At 41.6% G+C, this 18930-nt stretch overlaps 1 protein-coding gene across 3 annotated transcripts; it reads right to left on the reverse strand.

Moving 5' to 3' along the window:
* Window positions 1-195: 195 nt before the first annotated feature.
* epc2 (enhancer of polycomb homolog 2 (Drosophila)) lies at window positions 196-13653 on the reverse strand. Of its 3 annotated transcripts, none has more exons than XM_062431851.1 (14): window positions 13306-13653; window positions 9305-9464; window positions 8445-8590; window positions 7243-7449; window positions 5514-5662; window positions 4446-4563; window positions 4135-4338; window positions 3964-4050; window positions 3745-3884; window positions 3157-3539; window positions 2447-2583; window positions 2070-2226; window positions 1607-1865; window positions 196-1021 (listed from the first exon to the last, which is right to left on the reverse strand). In XM_062431851.1, the coding sequence occupies exons 1-14, from the start codon at window positions 13456-13458 to the stop codon at window positions 952-954; spliced, it is 2370 nt and encodes a 789-aa protein (XP_062287835.1). In that variant the 5' UTR covers window positions 13459-13653; the 3' UTR covers window positions 196-951. The 3 variants fall into 3 exon arrangements, with proteins under 3 accessions (XP_062287835.1, XP_062287834.1, XP_062287836.1); XM_062431850.1 differs by having other exon boundaries at window positions 2447-2586; XM_062431852.1 differs by having other exon boundaries at window positions 1593-1865; window positions 2447-2586.
* Window positions 13654-18930: the final 5277 nt, after the last annotated feature.

The following is an 18930-nucleotide window of genomic DNA, read 5'->3' on the forward strand; positions in this document are numbered from 1 at the left end:
TTCTCAGCTTCACCATAATAAACTCACATCTTTGTGTTTGACATCAGAGAATAATCCATCAACTGATCATTAGAGACAATAATCACACTGAGGACTGCTGCTCATGAACAGCTGATTAGACATCCCCCCCTGCCCCCCCCCCCTCCCCCCAAACAAACAAGCAGTCAGAGTATCGATGCTTTTTTATTTGTCAGCATTTTTTCATGTGAAGCACAAACAGCGTGTGACAGTCACGCGTGTTCTTCTCTACACGCACACGTCTGATCAGCTGCTGTTTGACTTTAAAAATATAAAAACATTCGTCTCCAGCTGCAGGTTTTTGATTTTTAGTGAAGTTTTTAAATTATCAGGCGGCCTGAAGAGTCTTTAAACATTTAAAAAACAAACTCAATGAAAAAATGTCACAAAAACATCGTTTCAATTTGTGAAACCAAATTACATTTTACAGTTTTCCATCTTTGGGAAAAGAAATGATACAAAATGTAAACATGACAAATAAATAAACCAATCAGAGCCAAGATACAGGTCTGCTCATGGACCAATCAGAGCCAAGATACAGGTCTGCTCATGGACCAATCAGAGCCAAGATACAGGCCTTCTCATGGACCAATCAGAGCCAAGATACAGGTATGCTCATGGACCAATCAGAGCCAAGATACAGGCCTTCTCATGGACCAATCAGAGCCAAGATACAGGTCTGCTCATGGACCAATCAGAGCCAAGATACAGGTCTGCTCATGGACCAATCAGAGTTGATTCTACAGAACATGATGAAACTAAAGAGACACAGAAACTATTTTACAGCAGAGACATTTTTTACAAACTGTACAATAATAATCATCAGAGACTCCGCTCTTTTTCTTTTTCTTCTTCTTCTTCTTCTCTTCTTGTGGAGGTCGCGGCGTGTCACATTCACCGGTCAGAGGGAGCAGGGGATGATGGGATACGATGCTATGTGACCTCCATGGCCAGCGTGGTCTCTGATAGGCCGTTTAGCAGCCGCTCCGGCTCGTGAGCGTCTCTGTCAGGAAACAAACAATCGGTGTTAAAAGCTGCTCGATCTTTCTGAAAAGATAAAAATTGTTCTATATGCAAATGTATAAAATTTTAAAAAACACCATTGAAACCAGGCGGGGAGTTCCGGTCCTCTGAAATGAGGCCAACACGGAAGTAACTTAAAACTGCATTCTATCAAAAGGCCACCAGGGGGCGACCGTTTTGGTGTCAAAAGGACTTCCGTCTCTATACAAGTCAATGGAGAATTCACCAACTTCTCACTTGATTTCTAACCTCAGTAAACGTTTTCAAAATGTGTTTATGGTCTCAATCGCTAGTTTAAAGCCTTCTTCAATGCAGTATGATGTTCATTTGGGACATTTTGGCCTCCCTGATTTTATATTTGCAGGTTCTACAGAGATTATTTATTTAAGAAGCACAATCAGAAGCTTTATTTTAAAATGCCATCTTTATTTGATAGAAGAAAACAAAATGTATTTATCTTCTTTATTTTATTATGTATTTGAACCCCAGCAGTTGAGTGTAAATAATAAATGAAGTGTATGAATGTGAGTCTGATGGTTAGAGAGACGTACATGTGTTTCTTTACCTGGGCAGGCTGCTGCCGCTGGACACTTTGGGCACTCGGTCCAGGCTGGCGGCCACCGTGGCCAGTTTTAAGGCAGATGTTGGGGGGGCAGAGTGGCGAGCGTTGTGAGGGTGAGCGGGGGAAACGGCCCCCACATGGCTCCGCTGGTTGGGGAGGGACTGAGGCGACGAGGAGGAGTGAGCCGGGAGCGATGAAGACCCCCGAGCCGAAAGCCCCGACCTGCTGAGAGAGGAGGAGGAGTACGGAGGCCTGGAGGGACCTGAGGAAGAGGAGGAGGACAGAGGTAACTACAGGTCAAAGGTTTAACCAGTGACGGGATGTTCTTCCTCTCTAGAATCACTCTGTGTTTATCACACCTGTAGTTCTTGTCCTGGTTTTTAGTTCAGTTTCTACGTCACGTTTTATTTGTGATGTTTGTTTTTCTCCGTTAAGCCCTCGAGCTGCAGACAGGTGAGGAGCTCACCTGAAGGGTGGACGACTCCGTTGACGCTGGTCTTGTAGGTTTTGTTGTCGGTGTTGACGTGACTGTGAGCTGGAGGAGCGCTGATCACTGCCGACGCTGCAAAGTGAGCGCTGGCCGAGTCCAGAGTCTTAGACGAGGAATCACTGGACCTGGAGGACTACAGGTAACACACACTGTTATTACACACTGTAACACACACACACACTGTTAGTACACACACACACACACACTATAACACACACTGTTATTACACACGCTATAACACACACACACTGTAACACACACACACTATAATACACACACTGTTATTACACACACTATAACACACACACACACACACACATAATAACACACACACACACACACACACACGTTACCTGGGAGCTGTGTGCGTCCAGATGTGTCTTCCTGGATGAAACTGTGTTGTTCTGTAGCTGCAGCTGTTCCAGCTGTTCTTTCTGCATCTGGACCAGCTGCTGCTGATGGCTGTGGTACTGCTCCTCTGTGATGCCCCCTGCTGGTCACACAGGGAAACATTCATTATAACAACCAGATCCAACCATAAACAAACACAGATTCATATTTTCATCACACTCATGTTCACTTCATAACGTTTATTTTCATCAGTTGAATCTGTTTAACTTTCCAAAACTCAGTCGCTCACAAAATATAGAGAAAAGCAGCGTCTTTTTACATTTGATTAATGACTTTAATCCTTAATTAAAACAGTTTCAGCTTTACTTCACTTATATAAAATAATAATATGATTTATATCCGTTTATGAGTCAATGAGCTAAAGATGAAATTCAGTCGGAAATATCAGATTCTACTGAGGAGCTGAAACTGATCATTATCTAATTATTTCAGTTATTTCTCAGTTAATCCGTAAAATCATTCAGTCTGAAGATCATCATTATATTTATCATTTATATCAAAAACACATGAACGACTTCATCAATCATTTCCTGTCCATCGACTGATCAGAAACAACATTAACGTAACGTTCTGACTCTGAACTGTAAACATTCAGGAGAAACGAACACTGCAGGATATTCCAGGATGTTCCAGGACCAGTCTGATAACCCACCTGCTGCAGTGTTCCTGGTGCTAGACAGACGGCAGGCGAGTCTGGATCCTGTGGTCCTGTTGCCCCCCCCTCTCTGGTCCTGAGCTGGTCTGGGTCTGAAGCAGCATCTCCTCAGGGTCTGGATGTTGTTCAGGACTTCTGTCAGGGAGGGGGCGCTGTGTCCTGAGGTCAGGGGGGGGGCGCTGTGTCCTGAGGTCAGGGAGGGGGCGCTGTGTCCTGAGGTCAGGGAGGGGGCGCTGTGTCCTGAGGTCAGGGGGGACCTCTGGTCCAGTAGAACCGGGTCACTGAGGAGGCAGGTACTGGTCCTGGAGACAGGATCTGTCGACGTGTCCAGCTGCTTCAGTAGAGGATCCAGACCCGACGAGGCCCGGTCCAGAATGATCCTGATCACACAAACAAAGATCAAAGGAACACTTTGACTTTAATCTGTCCTGTCTATTAGACGAGTCATTAAAACTGAATCATTATTCATGGAAACTAACTGTGACGTCCATGATGTCTTGCTGCATTGGGTCACTGAGCTGTGAAGGCTGATTATCATTTAAATTAACACAAGTTAGTGCAGCTAAAGCTTGTTGGTTATGTTACCTTCCCCCTCGGCCCACCCGGCGCCGGCTCAGTCCTCTCCAGTGCGGCGGCAGGGACAGTTCAGTCAGAGAGTGACGAACACACGACGGGACGATCTCTGAACGCTCACCATCAACTCCACTCGTCTGCTCCACCCGAGGCTGCACACAGAGGTGCGTTAGATATCAACACCAGATGAATGATGATCAATGTTCATCAGAAACTGAAGGACAGACTCACAGACAGATATTGACATCCAGCTTTCCTCCTGAAGACGAAAAGTCCGTCTGGATTATTCTCCTCGTCGTCAGTTGAAGATAACGGAGACTGCAGGAGAGAAAGAGAAGCTCAGAGATCAGTTGGTTCAACATCACGACGTTCAGATAGAAACACAATCAGACGCAGACTGACCAGCGGAGGCGGAGGAGAGTCGTCCTCTCCAGAGCTGTGGAAGTCGTACTGTTTGATGTCGGCCTTGTTGACGGTGTACGGGCCGGGGGGGCGACCCGGCCGTCTCTGTGGAGGACACAGTCGTTCCCGTCTGCCGCACTTCTTCTTTGGTCTGATGAGGTCGAAGGTCAGTTCGTCTCTGATGGAGAGCGGCTTCTTCTGGACCTGAAACACAAACACAAACACTGAGCGCTCGCTGCTCTCGTTCCTCCGTCTCTTCGCATGTGATGAAGACTCTGATGAAGACGAACCAACGTCAGGTGAGTTCGTACCTTCACATCAGCTTTGTGCCTGTTGTTGAGGGTCACTGGAGCGCTGTACAGAGGTTTCTCTCCCAGAGGAAGCGTCACCTCTCGGAGGATGTCTGCACTGAAATCTTCCATCTGATACCTGAACATGAACACATCATCATCATCATCATCATCAACATCATCATCAGGTTTGCTTCAGGTGAGTCAGAAACATGCAGCATGATGACATGAACAGGACTCATCTGATTTACTGCTCACACTTCACTTTGTTAAATTACTTTGAACAAAGTGAAGAAAGCTGATAGTTTCTGTTTCTACACACAGTCCCAGTGTTCCCAGTGTGTGTTAAACAGCAGTCAGGTGTCCATAAAGAGGTTTTCCTCTTGTTTATACTGACTATTAAAAGATGCCTTGGGCTGTATCTACAGTGTTTCCACACAGTCATTTAAAGTAGCTGATCAGCTTCTATTGAGCTTCATCAGTCTGAGTTAGTCATATCAAGTGATATCTGACACATTTACAGTCTTTTTAGCATCAGATTCCCTCTTAGTGTTTCCCTGTTGAGCTGTGCTGTAACCATAGTAACACAAAGACTTTACTACTAACAACACTGAAGATGAAGATTTGACTGAAGCTTCATATTAGCTTCAGATCAACTTTTAAATCCATGTTTCCACAGAAGGAGGACTGGATTTAATCCTCCATCACTTCCATTGTAAACATTATGAAGGGATCTTCTAATGGTCAGTATGAACAGGAGGAATCATTACAGTAAACATGATGAAGGGATCTTCTAATGGTCAGTATGAACAGGAGGAATCATTACAGTAAACATGATGAAGGGATCTTCTAATGGTCAGTATGAACAGGAGGAATCATTACAGTAAACATGATGAAGGGATCTTCTAATGGTCAGTATGAACAGGAGGAATCATTACAGTAAACATAAACACCCTTCATGTTCAGCTGATAAACTGACTGATGGTTTCTTTGGTTCAGTCTCAGTTACGGCATGAAATGACTCAGACCTGCCATGACACTTTCAATAAAGTTAGACGAAAACAAACATCCATGACGTCTCCTCCTCACCTCCGCTCCACCACCTCCAGAGTGAGGTGCAGCAGCTCTCTCTTGGACTTCTCTCTCTTCTTGATCATCTCCAGGATGGTGACCGTCCGGCTGAACTCTCTCCTCAGTCTCAGCATCTTCTCGTAGGATGCCTCGTCGTTCTTACGGTTCTGAGATTAAGAAAACAAAACGCTGCACATCAGAAACTAAAAGTGTGACGTTTGATCACCTGTCAGTTCAAACTGCTCATAAACCTCAGGAATAAATTAATATGTCTTTAGTTCTTCTTGTTGGTGTCATTTAACTGGTTTCGTTGGTGATGTTTAAAAGAATTTCCTCATTTAAATTAAACCTGCTTGAAAATGAAACACACAAACATGATAAACCCTGTGGTAGGGCTGGACGATTATGGCAAAAATCATAATCACGATTATTTTGATTGATCGCGATTATAAAACGTGATTATTCATAGATTTGTAAACATAAGCATTTATTGAACCACCAGAACTCAACTTGAAATATATTTGAACAGCACAACCAGAAATAAATTAAAATGAAGAAAGAAACAAAACAAAAAAAGGAAATAATAGTCTCACACAATTCAAGCAGTTCTGACGCCACGCCTATCGTTTCTCACGCTGAGAAGTGATAGATCCCACCGCACAGAAATTAATATATTATCAACAATTTAATCCAGACATCCCAACTCTCCCGCATATTGATAGCGGCTCCCTGACGTCCGCACATGAGATCCAATCTCAGGGAATCTGCAGCGAATGTGTGTGTGACTATCAAAGCAGCGCGTGTGAGAGCGCAGCGTCTTATAGCTCTGTGTTGCTGCTTATTAGACAGCAACCCCCCCACCCCGGACCACACCTCCCTGATGTCTGTGTAATCTCACGCCAAACTTTTCATGAAACTTGAGAGCACTGTTTGCAAACTATTTCTTTCTGTTGGACGTCAGACAACTCAAAGCCAAACTGTTTCCAGACCACTGAAGATATCCCCGTCCTACCAAACGCTGCCTTTCTGTCATCTTAATCTCCCCAGAAACACACCGTTCCTCCAGCGGGTCTAACATAAGGGGCGGGAAACAGAACTTGCTGGAAAAGACGGGGCGTTGGATTTATGTCACAGGTGCGCCGCGCCGGGCGGAGCACTAAGTCGATTATTACGTTTTTATAATCGTGGGAGGCCAAAATTGATATTGCTATTATCGTCAATTAATCGTCCAGCCCTACTCTGTGGATAGTCCGACTGCTTCGTTTCAGCGACTCACCTTCCTGGTTCAAAATGTGTTTATGGTCTCAATCGCTAGTTTAAAGCCTTCTTCAATGCAGTATGATGTTCATTTGGGACATTTTGGCCTCCCTGATTTTATATGTGACGATAAAGCAGGGTATGCATTAGGGCGTGGCTACGTGGTGATTGACAGGTTGATTGGTTCACAGGTTCAGGAGGGCGCCTCATGCTCCTCCTGATGCCCATATAAGTAGAATCCCTGTTTTTATTTTTCCCAGCATGCACCTGAAATTTTCAAGATGGCGCTGCTCAGATCCGAAACTATTGGCCTCCGAGCAGCAGTCCACAAACCAATGGGTGACGTCACGGATGCTACGTACATTTCTTATTTACAGTCTATGGTCTTTAGTTCTTCTTGTTTAAAAGAATTTCCTCATTTAAATTAAACCTGCTTGAAAATGAAACCCATAAACATGATGAACCCTGTGGAGAGTCCACAGCGACTCACCTTCCTGGTCTGCATCTTCTCCGTCCGCCGCCTGAACGCCACGTAGGCGTCGTTGTTGGTGGAGCCGTCTCTCTTCTCCTGTTTGATGTAAGGAATCAGCGACGGTCCGCGCCAGTTCTTCCTCTTCCTCAGCCAGTAATCGTACACCGACTTCAACAGGTAGTCGTCCTCGTTGAGCAGCAGCTTCGCCTCCGTCATCGACACCAGCTGGAAGCAACAACCACAGCAGGACGGGTATTAATAACCAGAGAAATGGAGAAGTTTTACTGACATTAAGCTCATAGAAAGATGACAGAATAACAGATAATGAAAAAAGGAGAAAAAACAAACAAACATGGAGACGATTCAGCCACAAGTTCAGCATCAGAACTCAAACCATTGTACCATAAAAACATTAAATAAGCATCTGTGATGGAAGTATAGTAACAAAAAGACTTTGGTACTAAAAACACTAACGTTGAAATATCCTCCTGATTCTTGTTCTTTCTTCTATTTTTCTTTCTTTTCTCCTCTTCTTTCTTTCTTTCTTTCTTTCTTCCTTTCGTCCCCTTTTCTTTTAAATAAGCATCTTTAATACACTGTTTTCATTTAAAGTGACTCCAGCTTATACAGCAGGTTTAACGGTACCTCAGTCAGTCAGAGATATGAACACAATCTCAACTTCATCACAGCAGCAGAATATCGAGTCTCATTATCTCCTGTTTTCATTTACTTCATAACTGTTATATTTAAACTCTGCTGCTATTTGTAAATATTTCATCATGTTTTTGCTCATTTAACCCAAAAAACGTAGTTATGAACAGTGAAGCGACGTCTCACTCTGTGCTTTCTACTGGGACTCAGAAACACACACGATTTACCTGCTGTGTGTGTGTGTGTATGAATGTAGGTGTGTGTGTATGAATGTATGAATGTGTGTGTGTGTGTATGAATGTAAGTGTGTGTGTATGAATGTATGAATGTGTGTATGAATGTATGAATGTGTGTGTGTATATAAATGTAAGTGTGTGTGTATGAATGTATGAATGTGTGTGTGTGTGTGTGTGTGTGTATGAATGTATGAATGTGTGTGTGTATGAATGTAAGTGTGTGTGTGTGTGTGTGTTACCTGCTGCGTGTATCGGTGTGTGTGTGTGTGTGTTACCTGCTGCGTGTATCGGTGTGTGTGTGTGTGTGTGTGTGTGTGTGTGTGTGTGTGTTACCTGCTGCGTGCTGGCCTTCTCCAGTCGGTCCACCATTGTCTCAAACTGCAGAGGTTTAATCTCCATCTTGCGGTTCAGTCTGTTGAGCAGCGTCTCGTCCTCAGAGTCCATGTCGTAGTCCGGCTGCTCCAGATCCAGACCCAGAGCTGCTCCAACACACAGTCCACAGGTTAGTGCACAACACACACACACGCACAGTCCACCAGTTAGTGCACGACACACACACGCACAGTCCACCAGTTAGTACACACACACACACACACGCACACACTTACATTCATACACACACACACACACACACACACATTCATACATTCATACACACACACTTACATTTATATACACACACACATTCATACATTCATACACACACACCTACATTCATACACACACATTCATACATTCATACACACACACTTACATTTATATACACACACACATTCATACATTCATACACACATTCATACATTCATACACACACACACGCACAGTCCACCAGTTAGTGCACGACACACACACACACACAGTCCACCAGTTAGTACACACACACACACACACACACACACACACACACAGTCCACCAGTTAGTGCACAACACACACACACACGCACAGTCCACCAGTTAGTACACACACACACACACACGCACAGTCCACCAGTTAGTGCACGACACACACACACACACACACAGTCCACCAGTTAGTACACACACACACACACACACACACACACACACACACACACACACACACACACACACACACACACACACACACACACACACACACACACACACTCTCTCTCTCTCAAACACTATCACACACACAAACACCCCTCCTCTGATTGGACCAGGTACTCACGCTGTATGTGGATCAGCTGTTTGGGAACTTTGACCTCTCCTTTGTAGAGCCGGTCGTAGTACGTTGTGTTGCTCTCTGCTTCAGGAACGGGGATCACCATGTTCTCCTTCTTCTCCCTGAACACCTGCTGGGCCGAGATCGCCCTCTGCAGGTGGTGCTCCTGAAACACACCACAGCAACATTTAATATTTCTGGGTATATATGTGTAGGGGGGGGGGGGGGGGGGGGTTCTCCTCTTCTTCCTCCTCCTCTTCCTCTCTACTGACCATCTCAGTCTGTATCCAGCTCTCCTCTATCTCTCCTGACCCTCAGACATCTACAGCAAAGCTTCAAATGAATTGGAATAATTGCTGCTGAAGCCTCAAAGCCCCCCCGCCCCCCCCCTTCCCCCCCTCTTCAGGAACAGATCAGATCTCTTTATAAAGGCTGATTTATGCTTCTACGTAACCTCCGCGCTGTAACTACGCCGTCGGGAACCTTTGAAGTTCTGTCTCTCCATCGCGTCGTGTTGTCGCGGTGTCTCTAGTCTCTTCTCAGGTATGACACTGACTATTTCATACTTTCTGTGTAATGTTCTGTGTGCCACTTCTTATTTTTTTCCTATCAATAATAATAATAATACATTTTATTTAAGGCGCCTTTCAGGGCACTCAATGTCGCCTTACACAACACATAAACAACGAGTAAAAGAGCAGGGACATGTAAGTGCAATAAAAACAAATAAAATCAGAAACCTGCAGGGTGGATGACAAATTAAAGTGAGTATGAAAGTTTGAAGAGGAGGTTTTTAGACGGGATTTGAAGATGGATAGAGAGTTAATGTTCCTGATGTCGGGGGGGAAGGGGGGGGGGGGGGAGCGGCTGAAGGCTCTGGACCCCATGGTGGACACACGGGCAGAGGGAACAGTGAGGCTGATCTGAGTGTGATGATGTGGACTATTACCAGTATTTAATAAACTTGCTCCTCAGCAGATTGAAACAAGTGAAAGTTGTTTAAAAACAAGTTACTGTTTGGTGATGAGTCTTATTTTAAGTGTAATGAGATTTATTTTGAGTTTCTGCAGTGTTTTGTTGTAATGTGAATGATTGTCACACAACATTGTTCTTATATGTTTTGCTACCAAGCCAAACAGGGTTAGAGACAGACACAGAGAGATCTGCGTAGGTACGACCCAACGTAGAAGCTTTAACTCGTCTCTTCAGCCTCAGGAAGAGTCTCTGTGATGAAGAAGTGAACGTCTCCTCACTAGTGCCGGGTTATATGGGCAGAATCAAATATCACTATATTATTCACCAAATACGTAAATATCGATATCTTTCACACAATATTTACTCATTGAGATTTATGATAAATAATCATTAGTTATGTCGATTTAACGTCAAAGTGGATAAAAGCAGATCATAGAAACAGTGAGTTAAGTTTCCATATTATGATTCTCAGATCTAAGACGATAATTAAATATATATTCATTGCTCAGTGCTACTCCTCACTGTGAATCCACTTCATCTACATTCATTTAAAGTCAATGTAAAGTTTGACATCAAAAACTATGAAGTGACACATGAAGGATGCCGTTGCCATGGAAACCTCATCCAGCTCCATGAGGTCAGCTACAAACAGACCTAAAAGCTCCACGATGATCAGCAGCTAACTCCTCACATTACTGCTGCAACATTCAGGGAAACTTTCCACTGGAATTAACGGGAAAAAACGGGAACAAACCAGACAGATTTACAAAGTTGTGTGTTGGACTATAACAGGGAACTTAAATGTAGTTAAATTAAGCAGATTTAATGTAAATCCAGTGTAATATCTCCTATATTCCTCCATCACATGCACACATGATCTCTAGAAGGGATAATGTTGATTTTACTCAACATTCATGTTTTTATTGTTCAATGAAAGAATTTATTAAAGTTCTAATCACAAATAAATCAAAGTGTTGTTTAAAAAAAGATTGTGTTAGTTTGTCTGCTTATGACAAGACGAAATGTTTATATTTATGTTTGTAGACAGATTCCCGTTAATTCCTGTTAATTCCCATTCAAAGATTTACTGGTGATCTATCAGAAGTGTTCCTCCCCTTTGCAACCGTATCTCAGACACATCTGAACGTCTGAACTTCTGAGAGGCAGAACCGGTCCAAACATGACAGCGAGCAACAAGAAGAGACTCAACCAGCAGCGTGATGGAGCTGCATCACATGACCTAAACACACCTGAGAGCAGCCAGCAGGTGTTCAACACATGAGGGGAAACTGTCCAGTCAAGTTAAATCTGATGATTCACAGACTGAGGTTCAGTTTGTTCCACAGAATCAAACCAGAACCGACACTGAGCTGGTTTGGATCAGTCACTCTAATGTCTCTCATCTTTTTCTTGTGTTGAGGGACAAAATATTCCATTTAACTGGGAGGAAAACACAGTAATATGTAATTAATCCATTCAGAGGAATCTAGAACGGAGGTGAAACATAAGGCCTGCGGACCAGAACCGGCCCGCTGGATGAGTTTATTTTACTTGCTTAGTTTCTGTTTGTTATATAGTTTTATAAAAGCTTGTGATTGATTGTATATGCAGTAGTATTATATCTGAATACCAAGTACAGTGAGAATAAAGCCATCTTCATCTTAATCTAGTATAAAGTATAAAAACTGCAGACAGAGAATAAGTCTATTTTTTTGCTGATTCAGACGTTTGTTTTTTTCCACTCTGACCAGAAAACAACCTTTTTAACAAACTATGAATCTATTTATTATTAATATAAATATAAATATATATTGTGGTCGTTTATTTCAACCTTTTCATAAACTGAACATCAATCAGCTGCTTCTGTGCAAAATAACCTCGAAAAAAACCTGTTAATAGTGTTAAAATCGCAGATGTTTTATTACAGTATGATGTTATTTATAGGTTATTGTTTGATGGTCTTACTGGTCGGCCCCCTCCCCCCCGCTCTACTAACAGTCCTGGGCGATTATGGCATAAATCTAAATCACCATTAATTGAACTTTTAACCTCGATTACGATTATATTATATTATCTCCTCCCTTGATGAACAATGATGTATTTTCACAGTTTCTTTAGTTTAGTATTTTACACTGCTGCCCTCACACACGAGGATCTTTAGGGAGGGAAAATAATGATGTTTTAAGGTGTGACGCTGTGATTAATGTCTAGTTTACTTGATTAGAACTATGTAAAGATCATGTTTGGGTTCAAATGATCATTAAAGATATGCAACCTTTGCTGTCATGGCAACAGTGAACACCAACATTAATTGACATGAGCCAGATTAAGTCAATTAGAGTTTCTAAATGTCGGTTTAGATTATTTTTCCATTAATTGCGCTAGTCTCAAACCTTCTGAACCGTTTACATTCACTCAGAAGAGCGAGAGGAGCAGAGAGAAGCAGAGAGGAGCAGAGGGAGGAGAAATCATGTTTCAGGACATTTTACTGTTTCTCTCATTTTCCAGGTGTTTTCCATCACTGGAAAATTAGTCAATGATTTTCCAGGTTTTCCAGGACGCGTGGGAACCCTGATACATGAGAGTCTCAGTGTCAGTTTGTGTCCTATCAGATGTCTTATAAAGTATATAAATGTGTATAAATGCAGCTGCTTGAGCTCTGCTTCTGATCCTGTTAGTTTCCTTCCTGTCTTCCATCTATAAACACACTAATGTTAGTTTATCAGTAATATTTCATCCTGTTTAATCTCAATCACTCAGTTATTCAGCGCAGGCTGCGTCGCCCGTTACCATGACAACAACGTAAGAACGGCCTACGTCATCCCCACATAGCGCGCTCACGGCTCCGCAGCGCTACGCTGATAGCGTAAACCGTACGTAGAAGCAACGTAAACTACGTACGTGTTTCTCCCCGGCCCGGTCCCGGCTGCCACCGTACGGACTAACCTGTACGTAAACACTTAGTGAATACGGGCGTGCTGCGGAGCTAATGCTAATGCTACCAGCCACAGAGCGTAATAAACGGGTCCTACCAGCTCTTCTTCCTTCTCCATCCCGGTGGGCATCTGCGGCACCGCTCTGCTGATGGACACGCAGTCCGTCAGGTCCGGTACGTCTCTGTTCCGGTACACCGGGAGCGGTTTGGCGGCGTCCAGCGCGCGCGCCCGGAACGAGAGTTTACTCATTGTTTGCGCCAATCAGCGACGACCCAAAAACCCGCCAATCCCGCCAAAAACCCGCCAAACAGCGCCGTGAATCCGCTCGCCACGAGACTGTCTTCTCTTCAGCAGAGCTCATCGGTGTCCGATGTTCCGGTAACCGGCGGGAGGGCTCCTCAGCGGCCGGTTTACCGGGAAGAACGGGCCGTTTCTCCGGCCGAGACAAACATGGCGGACATATCCACACTAGCATCCCATCAGCCACCGCGGCACGCACACAGGACGGTGCGCGCGCAGCTCCCCAAGGCAACTTTGTATCCATAAAAAAGAACCTCAAGTTATTTTATCCTGATAGAACTCTCTAATATAATCCAGATAGAACCCAGATAGAACTCTCTAATAGAACCCTGATAGAACTCTCTAATAGAACCCTGATAGAACCCAGATAGAACTCTCTAATAGAACCCTGATAGAACTCTCTAATAGAACCCTGATAGAACTCTCTAATAGAACCCTGATAGAACTCTCTTATAGAACTATAATAATACTCATTAATCATTATAGAACTCTAATAAAACCAGTATAATGGATAATTGATGATAGAACCCTTATAGAACCCTGATAGAACCCTGATAGCGCTCTGATAGAACCCTTATAGAACCCTGATACATCCAAATCAGTTAAAAGGGAAACTACGTTCTACAGGAACATAAAGAGATGAGAACAATTAATAAAGAATATTTGTGTTACTTTTCATTATCCCTAAATGTTCTGGTGTATAATATGTTGTTGGTTCCTCAGAGCGCTACGTCTGTATTTATGATGGAACAGAGAACATCAGCAGATGGAGACAGATGATTTATTGCAGTTCTGTCTGAGGAACAGAACCACAGACCCGCAGCATGGTGTTAGCTTCTGTTACTCAGAATAAATCAGCTGGTTTGTGTCGATCATGAGGAGCAACGTGATGAGTCGTGTTTCTCAGCTGCATCCGTCTCTTCTGGAGAATATAGAGATACTCTTCCTCACCTTTATGTTTATTATCAACATGTCAGTTTATTAGTTCAACAAGTGCTTTACATTAAACACAAACAGTAAAAGCAACAAAAACATTTAAATACAATTAAAAAGAGTAAAAAAAAAGAAAATAAGAATAATCTCAAATAGAAGTAGTGTAGTGATATTAATCTAAACCTTCAGATTTGGTTTAATTAAAGACTTCAATCATGATTTAAACTTAAAAACGTCTTTATTTATCAGTTCATTATTTATAATAAAAGCTGATTAATAAACACTGATATGTGATTAGAATCAAACATCTGTGTTTCATATTCAGGAGAAGATTTATGACTTTAATTAAACATATGACACATTACTAGCAGCAGGTCTCCATGATGAACTTTAGACAGTTTAGTTTAACACATTTAAAAATGACACAAACCTATAAAATATTTATCTACTTTTATCAATTAATTAAATTTCATACAAGTTTCCTGGAAATATTCGGAGTAATTTTCAGGTATTTTACAGAAATTGTAGCACGATGTATAAAGTGTTGAGCAATTTGGTCCAAATTATAATAAAGTGAAAAGTTGTTTTAGTCCGTATGTTCTGCTCATTGCTTTTAGACGAAGATGTTTATTTGCAAATATTTTTAATAAATTAGACTCTTAACAATCCTTTAACTGACAGGAAGCTCAGTAAATCCTCACTGATCTAACTAATAAACTTCTTCTTATAATTTGGACCAGATTAAACCGTCCTTTCTCTATATTCTCCTAAAATTGTACCTTAAAAACCTGCAAATTACTATTTATATATAAAATTTTAAAATGAAGAGTAAAATAAAGCATTTCCCTTTGATGGCTGTTAAAGTCAAGTCATGCCAGTATTGTTTATTAGTATATTCCATTATAACATCACTAATTAGCCTCTAGGAGCTTTAACATCTTTACATCAATAAAACATCCTTCAAACCTTCTGTCAAAAACGCTTTAATGAAATAAAAGAAACTAAATGAGGAGAATCAGAGGAGCGATTGTAGAATCTGATCATGTGATCATTTCCCAATAATGTCAGAAAGAAAAAACTAATAACTTTTTATTACATTATCAGGTTCTGCAAAAATAAAGTGAACCCAATAATATAATAATGTATTACATCATCGGTACAGAGATTGTTATATTATTGGGAAATGCATTTTATTACATGATCAGGTTCAGCAGTGATTCCTCTGCAGGACAGACGTGTAATATCTGGTCAGACCAAGAAAGACAAAGCGTGAACTATGATGATATTATAATTATAACAGGTATGAAGAATGTGATCAGGATGTCAGGAGATGGTTCTTGTGTTGTTGTGTATTGGTGTTGCATGTCTGTGATTACAATGGAGCTGCTGCTGTCTGACAATAAAGTCTTATCTTATCTTATAATGTAATGAGACTGCTACAGCCTACTACTACTACAGCCAGTAAACCAATAAAACCATCATTAACTCCTCCAAGCTTTACTGAACTTCTGTATTTGACTGACTGACCAAACATTTGTTTGTTGTGTCAATAACGGGTTGGATGCATCACCAGATGATGATGTTTAAAGTTTACCTAGTGAGGAGAGGAGAGGAGAGGAGAGAGAGGGAGAGAGAGACAGAGAGAGAGAGAGAGAGATAGAGGAACATGAGGAACATGTAGTGGAGGTTTTCTTCCTGCTTCATATGTACAAGAATTCTTCTGATGGGAAAAATCAATTAAATTCAAATCACTTTATTTGTCCCTGAGGAGCAATTTAAAAAAGGGCATGACAGCAGCTAAAAAGAAACACAAGCAACACACACACACACACACACACACACACACACACACACACACACACACACACACACACACACACACACACACACACACACACACACACACACACACACACACACACACACACACTGACAACACATAAATAAGAATTTATAAAGTGAATTCAGATTTGTGATCAAAAATCTTAGTTTATGTAAAAAAAAAATTAGAATAGAATCATAGAAAAGTTAATGTTTATGGGTCAAATGTTGATGGTGAGTCATCATACGTCTCATCAGCTGTAAGTTTAGTGAAACTGACTAAAGGAGCAGTTCACCATGTTGCTGTCAGTCTCAGGTTGGTGAGCAGCAACACTGCTTTAGTCTAATATGAATAATATGAAACCTAAAGTCTAAACATTCACATGAACTTTAACAGTGCAGGTGTTGTGATGCTCTGATTCCTGCTGTTAAAATCAAACAACTCTGCTTTTAATGTCTGCCATGCTTTTACAAATACTTCCCTCATTTAAAAAATGTTTTAATTTTTTTGAATTAAATGTTATAGTGCAATACAAGCGTTCACCAACAAAACATACAAACAGACCATAAAACACAGCACAGGACAGCGGGGAGAACAACAAGGACCCAAACAAACAGTAAGTCCTTTGTGGAGAGAGAAAGCACAGAAATAAGACCAGAATAAAGCATGGAAGAAGAAAATAAATTAGAAATAAATAAATAAATACATACAAAAAATAAAATTTTTTTTAATTTAATTTAAAAAAAAAAGATATATACACACGCAATGTCATATAAAATATGTCGAAATATAATAGTAATATAAAGAGTATACATATATACACACACACACATACATATACCCTAAGAAAAAAAACATTCTTTTTTAAACAAAAAAACAACAACACGTATACACACATAATATAACAATAATAACCGCAATCAAATGGTTGCGTTTATTTATTATTTATATTTATATTGGTAAGATGAGCAGGACCCAACCAGAGAGCCCGGGATGTACGCAGGGCCCCCCAGCTCCGGCCACCCGAGGAAGTCAGTCCGAACCCAGGCCTTCCCAAATACTTCCCTCACAGCTGATGACCATAAACCAAAGGCTGGAGATGCTTTTAACTGTGTTTGTGTGCACATGACGGCTGTTTCCTGCGTTCATCCTCAGCTATGAATGCTACGCAGTGTTGGGCTCAAGCTGCTCAGCTGACCGTTCGCTGTATAATCAGCCGGATCAAACATCCTGCTGGACATTCAAACATACTACAAGTGTTTCTCATCATCATATTTATCACGTTGGCAGAATGAGAGAAACATACTCACCACTGATTAAGAGATCTTACATCAAGTCAAGTAAATGTTATTTATATACTGTTAAATCATAACGACACTTCACACACAGAGCAGCCAACACTTTAATCCTCCTCCAGCAGCACGTGTGTGTTATTACTGACTTCACTTTGTTAAGGAAGCATTTTCTGTCCTTGCCCGTAGATTGGCAGCTCATACAAACCTGAGAGTTTCTGACAAACATCTGTTCCAGTCCCATGGTCTGTTGAGGGCTGTTAGACAGTCAGTTAGCTCCACCTAGTGGACAAATAGTATAACTACATCTGATGTGTGGCTCCTCTGACACTGACTGGTTAGACTGGTTTTCACTAATGTTTTTTATACTTTGACTGTGAAGTTATGAGGATGTGTCTTCAGATTAAATGCACACAGACAGCAGGAGTGTTTCCTCTGTGCATGAAGGAGGTAACGTGTCTGTAATTCAGGGATCTGGATACAGATCAGCTTTTTGTTGGTCTGGGTAAAAACAGCATCTATACGTAGGCCCTTCATCACACATCCTCCTCATGCACAACATCACTGAACACAGGAACCACCAGCTAAATGAACAGCTGCTGAAATGTCTCCAACTCCAGCAGGAGAACATGACCGTGTCAGACTTGGGCCAAGTGGTATTAGGTTCATGTCAAAGTTTGAATCTTTAGCAGTATGATTCATTTTCTATTACATGAAATGAGAGATATTAAAGAGTACGGTCTAGACCTGCTGTATGTGTAAAGTGCATTTAGGTGATTTGATGCTATATAAATAAAGGTTGATTGATATTTCTTTTCTAGGTTGGGAATGCCTGCTCTGTCCAGGGTAGCGTATGTACCATTGAGATTTTTAATGACTGCAGTGTATATAACATATTATTTTAGTGTCTTTTAAGGAGGAAAAGGTTATTTAAAAATAAAATAATAATGTTCTAATAAATGTTTAGGGCCCCTGTCAGATCCACTTTACCAAACGCCTGTTAACCCTTTCAACCAGCACTCACTCAGGCCAAAGATATGGGCTTACTGATGCCTGGCCTACTCAGAGAAAGTTTTGTATCGTTAGTAAAATGAAATAACAGTAAAAAGACACTTTTCTCTTTCATACTAAAAGCTGCATCAGTTCACTTTAATTTGCAGTGTTTGTATTTATTCCATGTTAGATTAGCATCTTGTTTCATGCCACACATGAACAGTCTTGTATTACTTGGTTCTGTAGCACAGTGAAGCCAACAAGTTCCTGACTCTCAGCTGTTACTTTCACTTTCACTCTCCACCTTTCTGTCCACACAGGAACACCTGTCCAATTCACAGTACAAAGTACACACAGTACACCAAAGTACTCCCATAAAGC

Source organism: Scomber scombrus, chromosome 13 (assembly GCF_963691925.1).
Source record: "Scomber scombrus chromosome 13, fScoSco1.1, whole genome shotgun sequence".
NCBI classification, from domain to species: domain Eukaryota; kingdom Metazoa; phylum Chordata; class Actinopteri; order Scombriformes; family Scombridae; genus Scomber; species Scomber scombrus.

What these genes read in the sequence shown, in the direction of transcription:
- epc2 (XM_062431850.1), bottom strand. Translation starts at nt 13,458, where the DNA reads ATGAGTAAACTCTCGTTCCGGGCGCGCGCGCTGGACGCCGCCAAACCG. An exon ending in AGAAGGCCAGCACGCAGCAG is followed by an intron (nt 7,450 to 8,444) that starts GTAACACACACA and finishes TGTTGCTTCCAG; the next exon opens with CTGGTGTCGATGACGGAGGC. An exon ending in AGAAGATGCAGACCAGGAAG is followed by an intron (nt 5,663 to 7,242) that starts GTGAGTCGCTGT and finishes TCTTAATCTCAG; the next exon opens with AACCGTAAGAACGACGAGGC.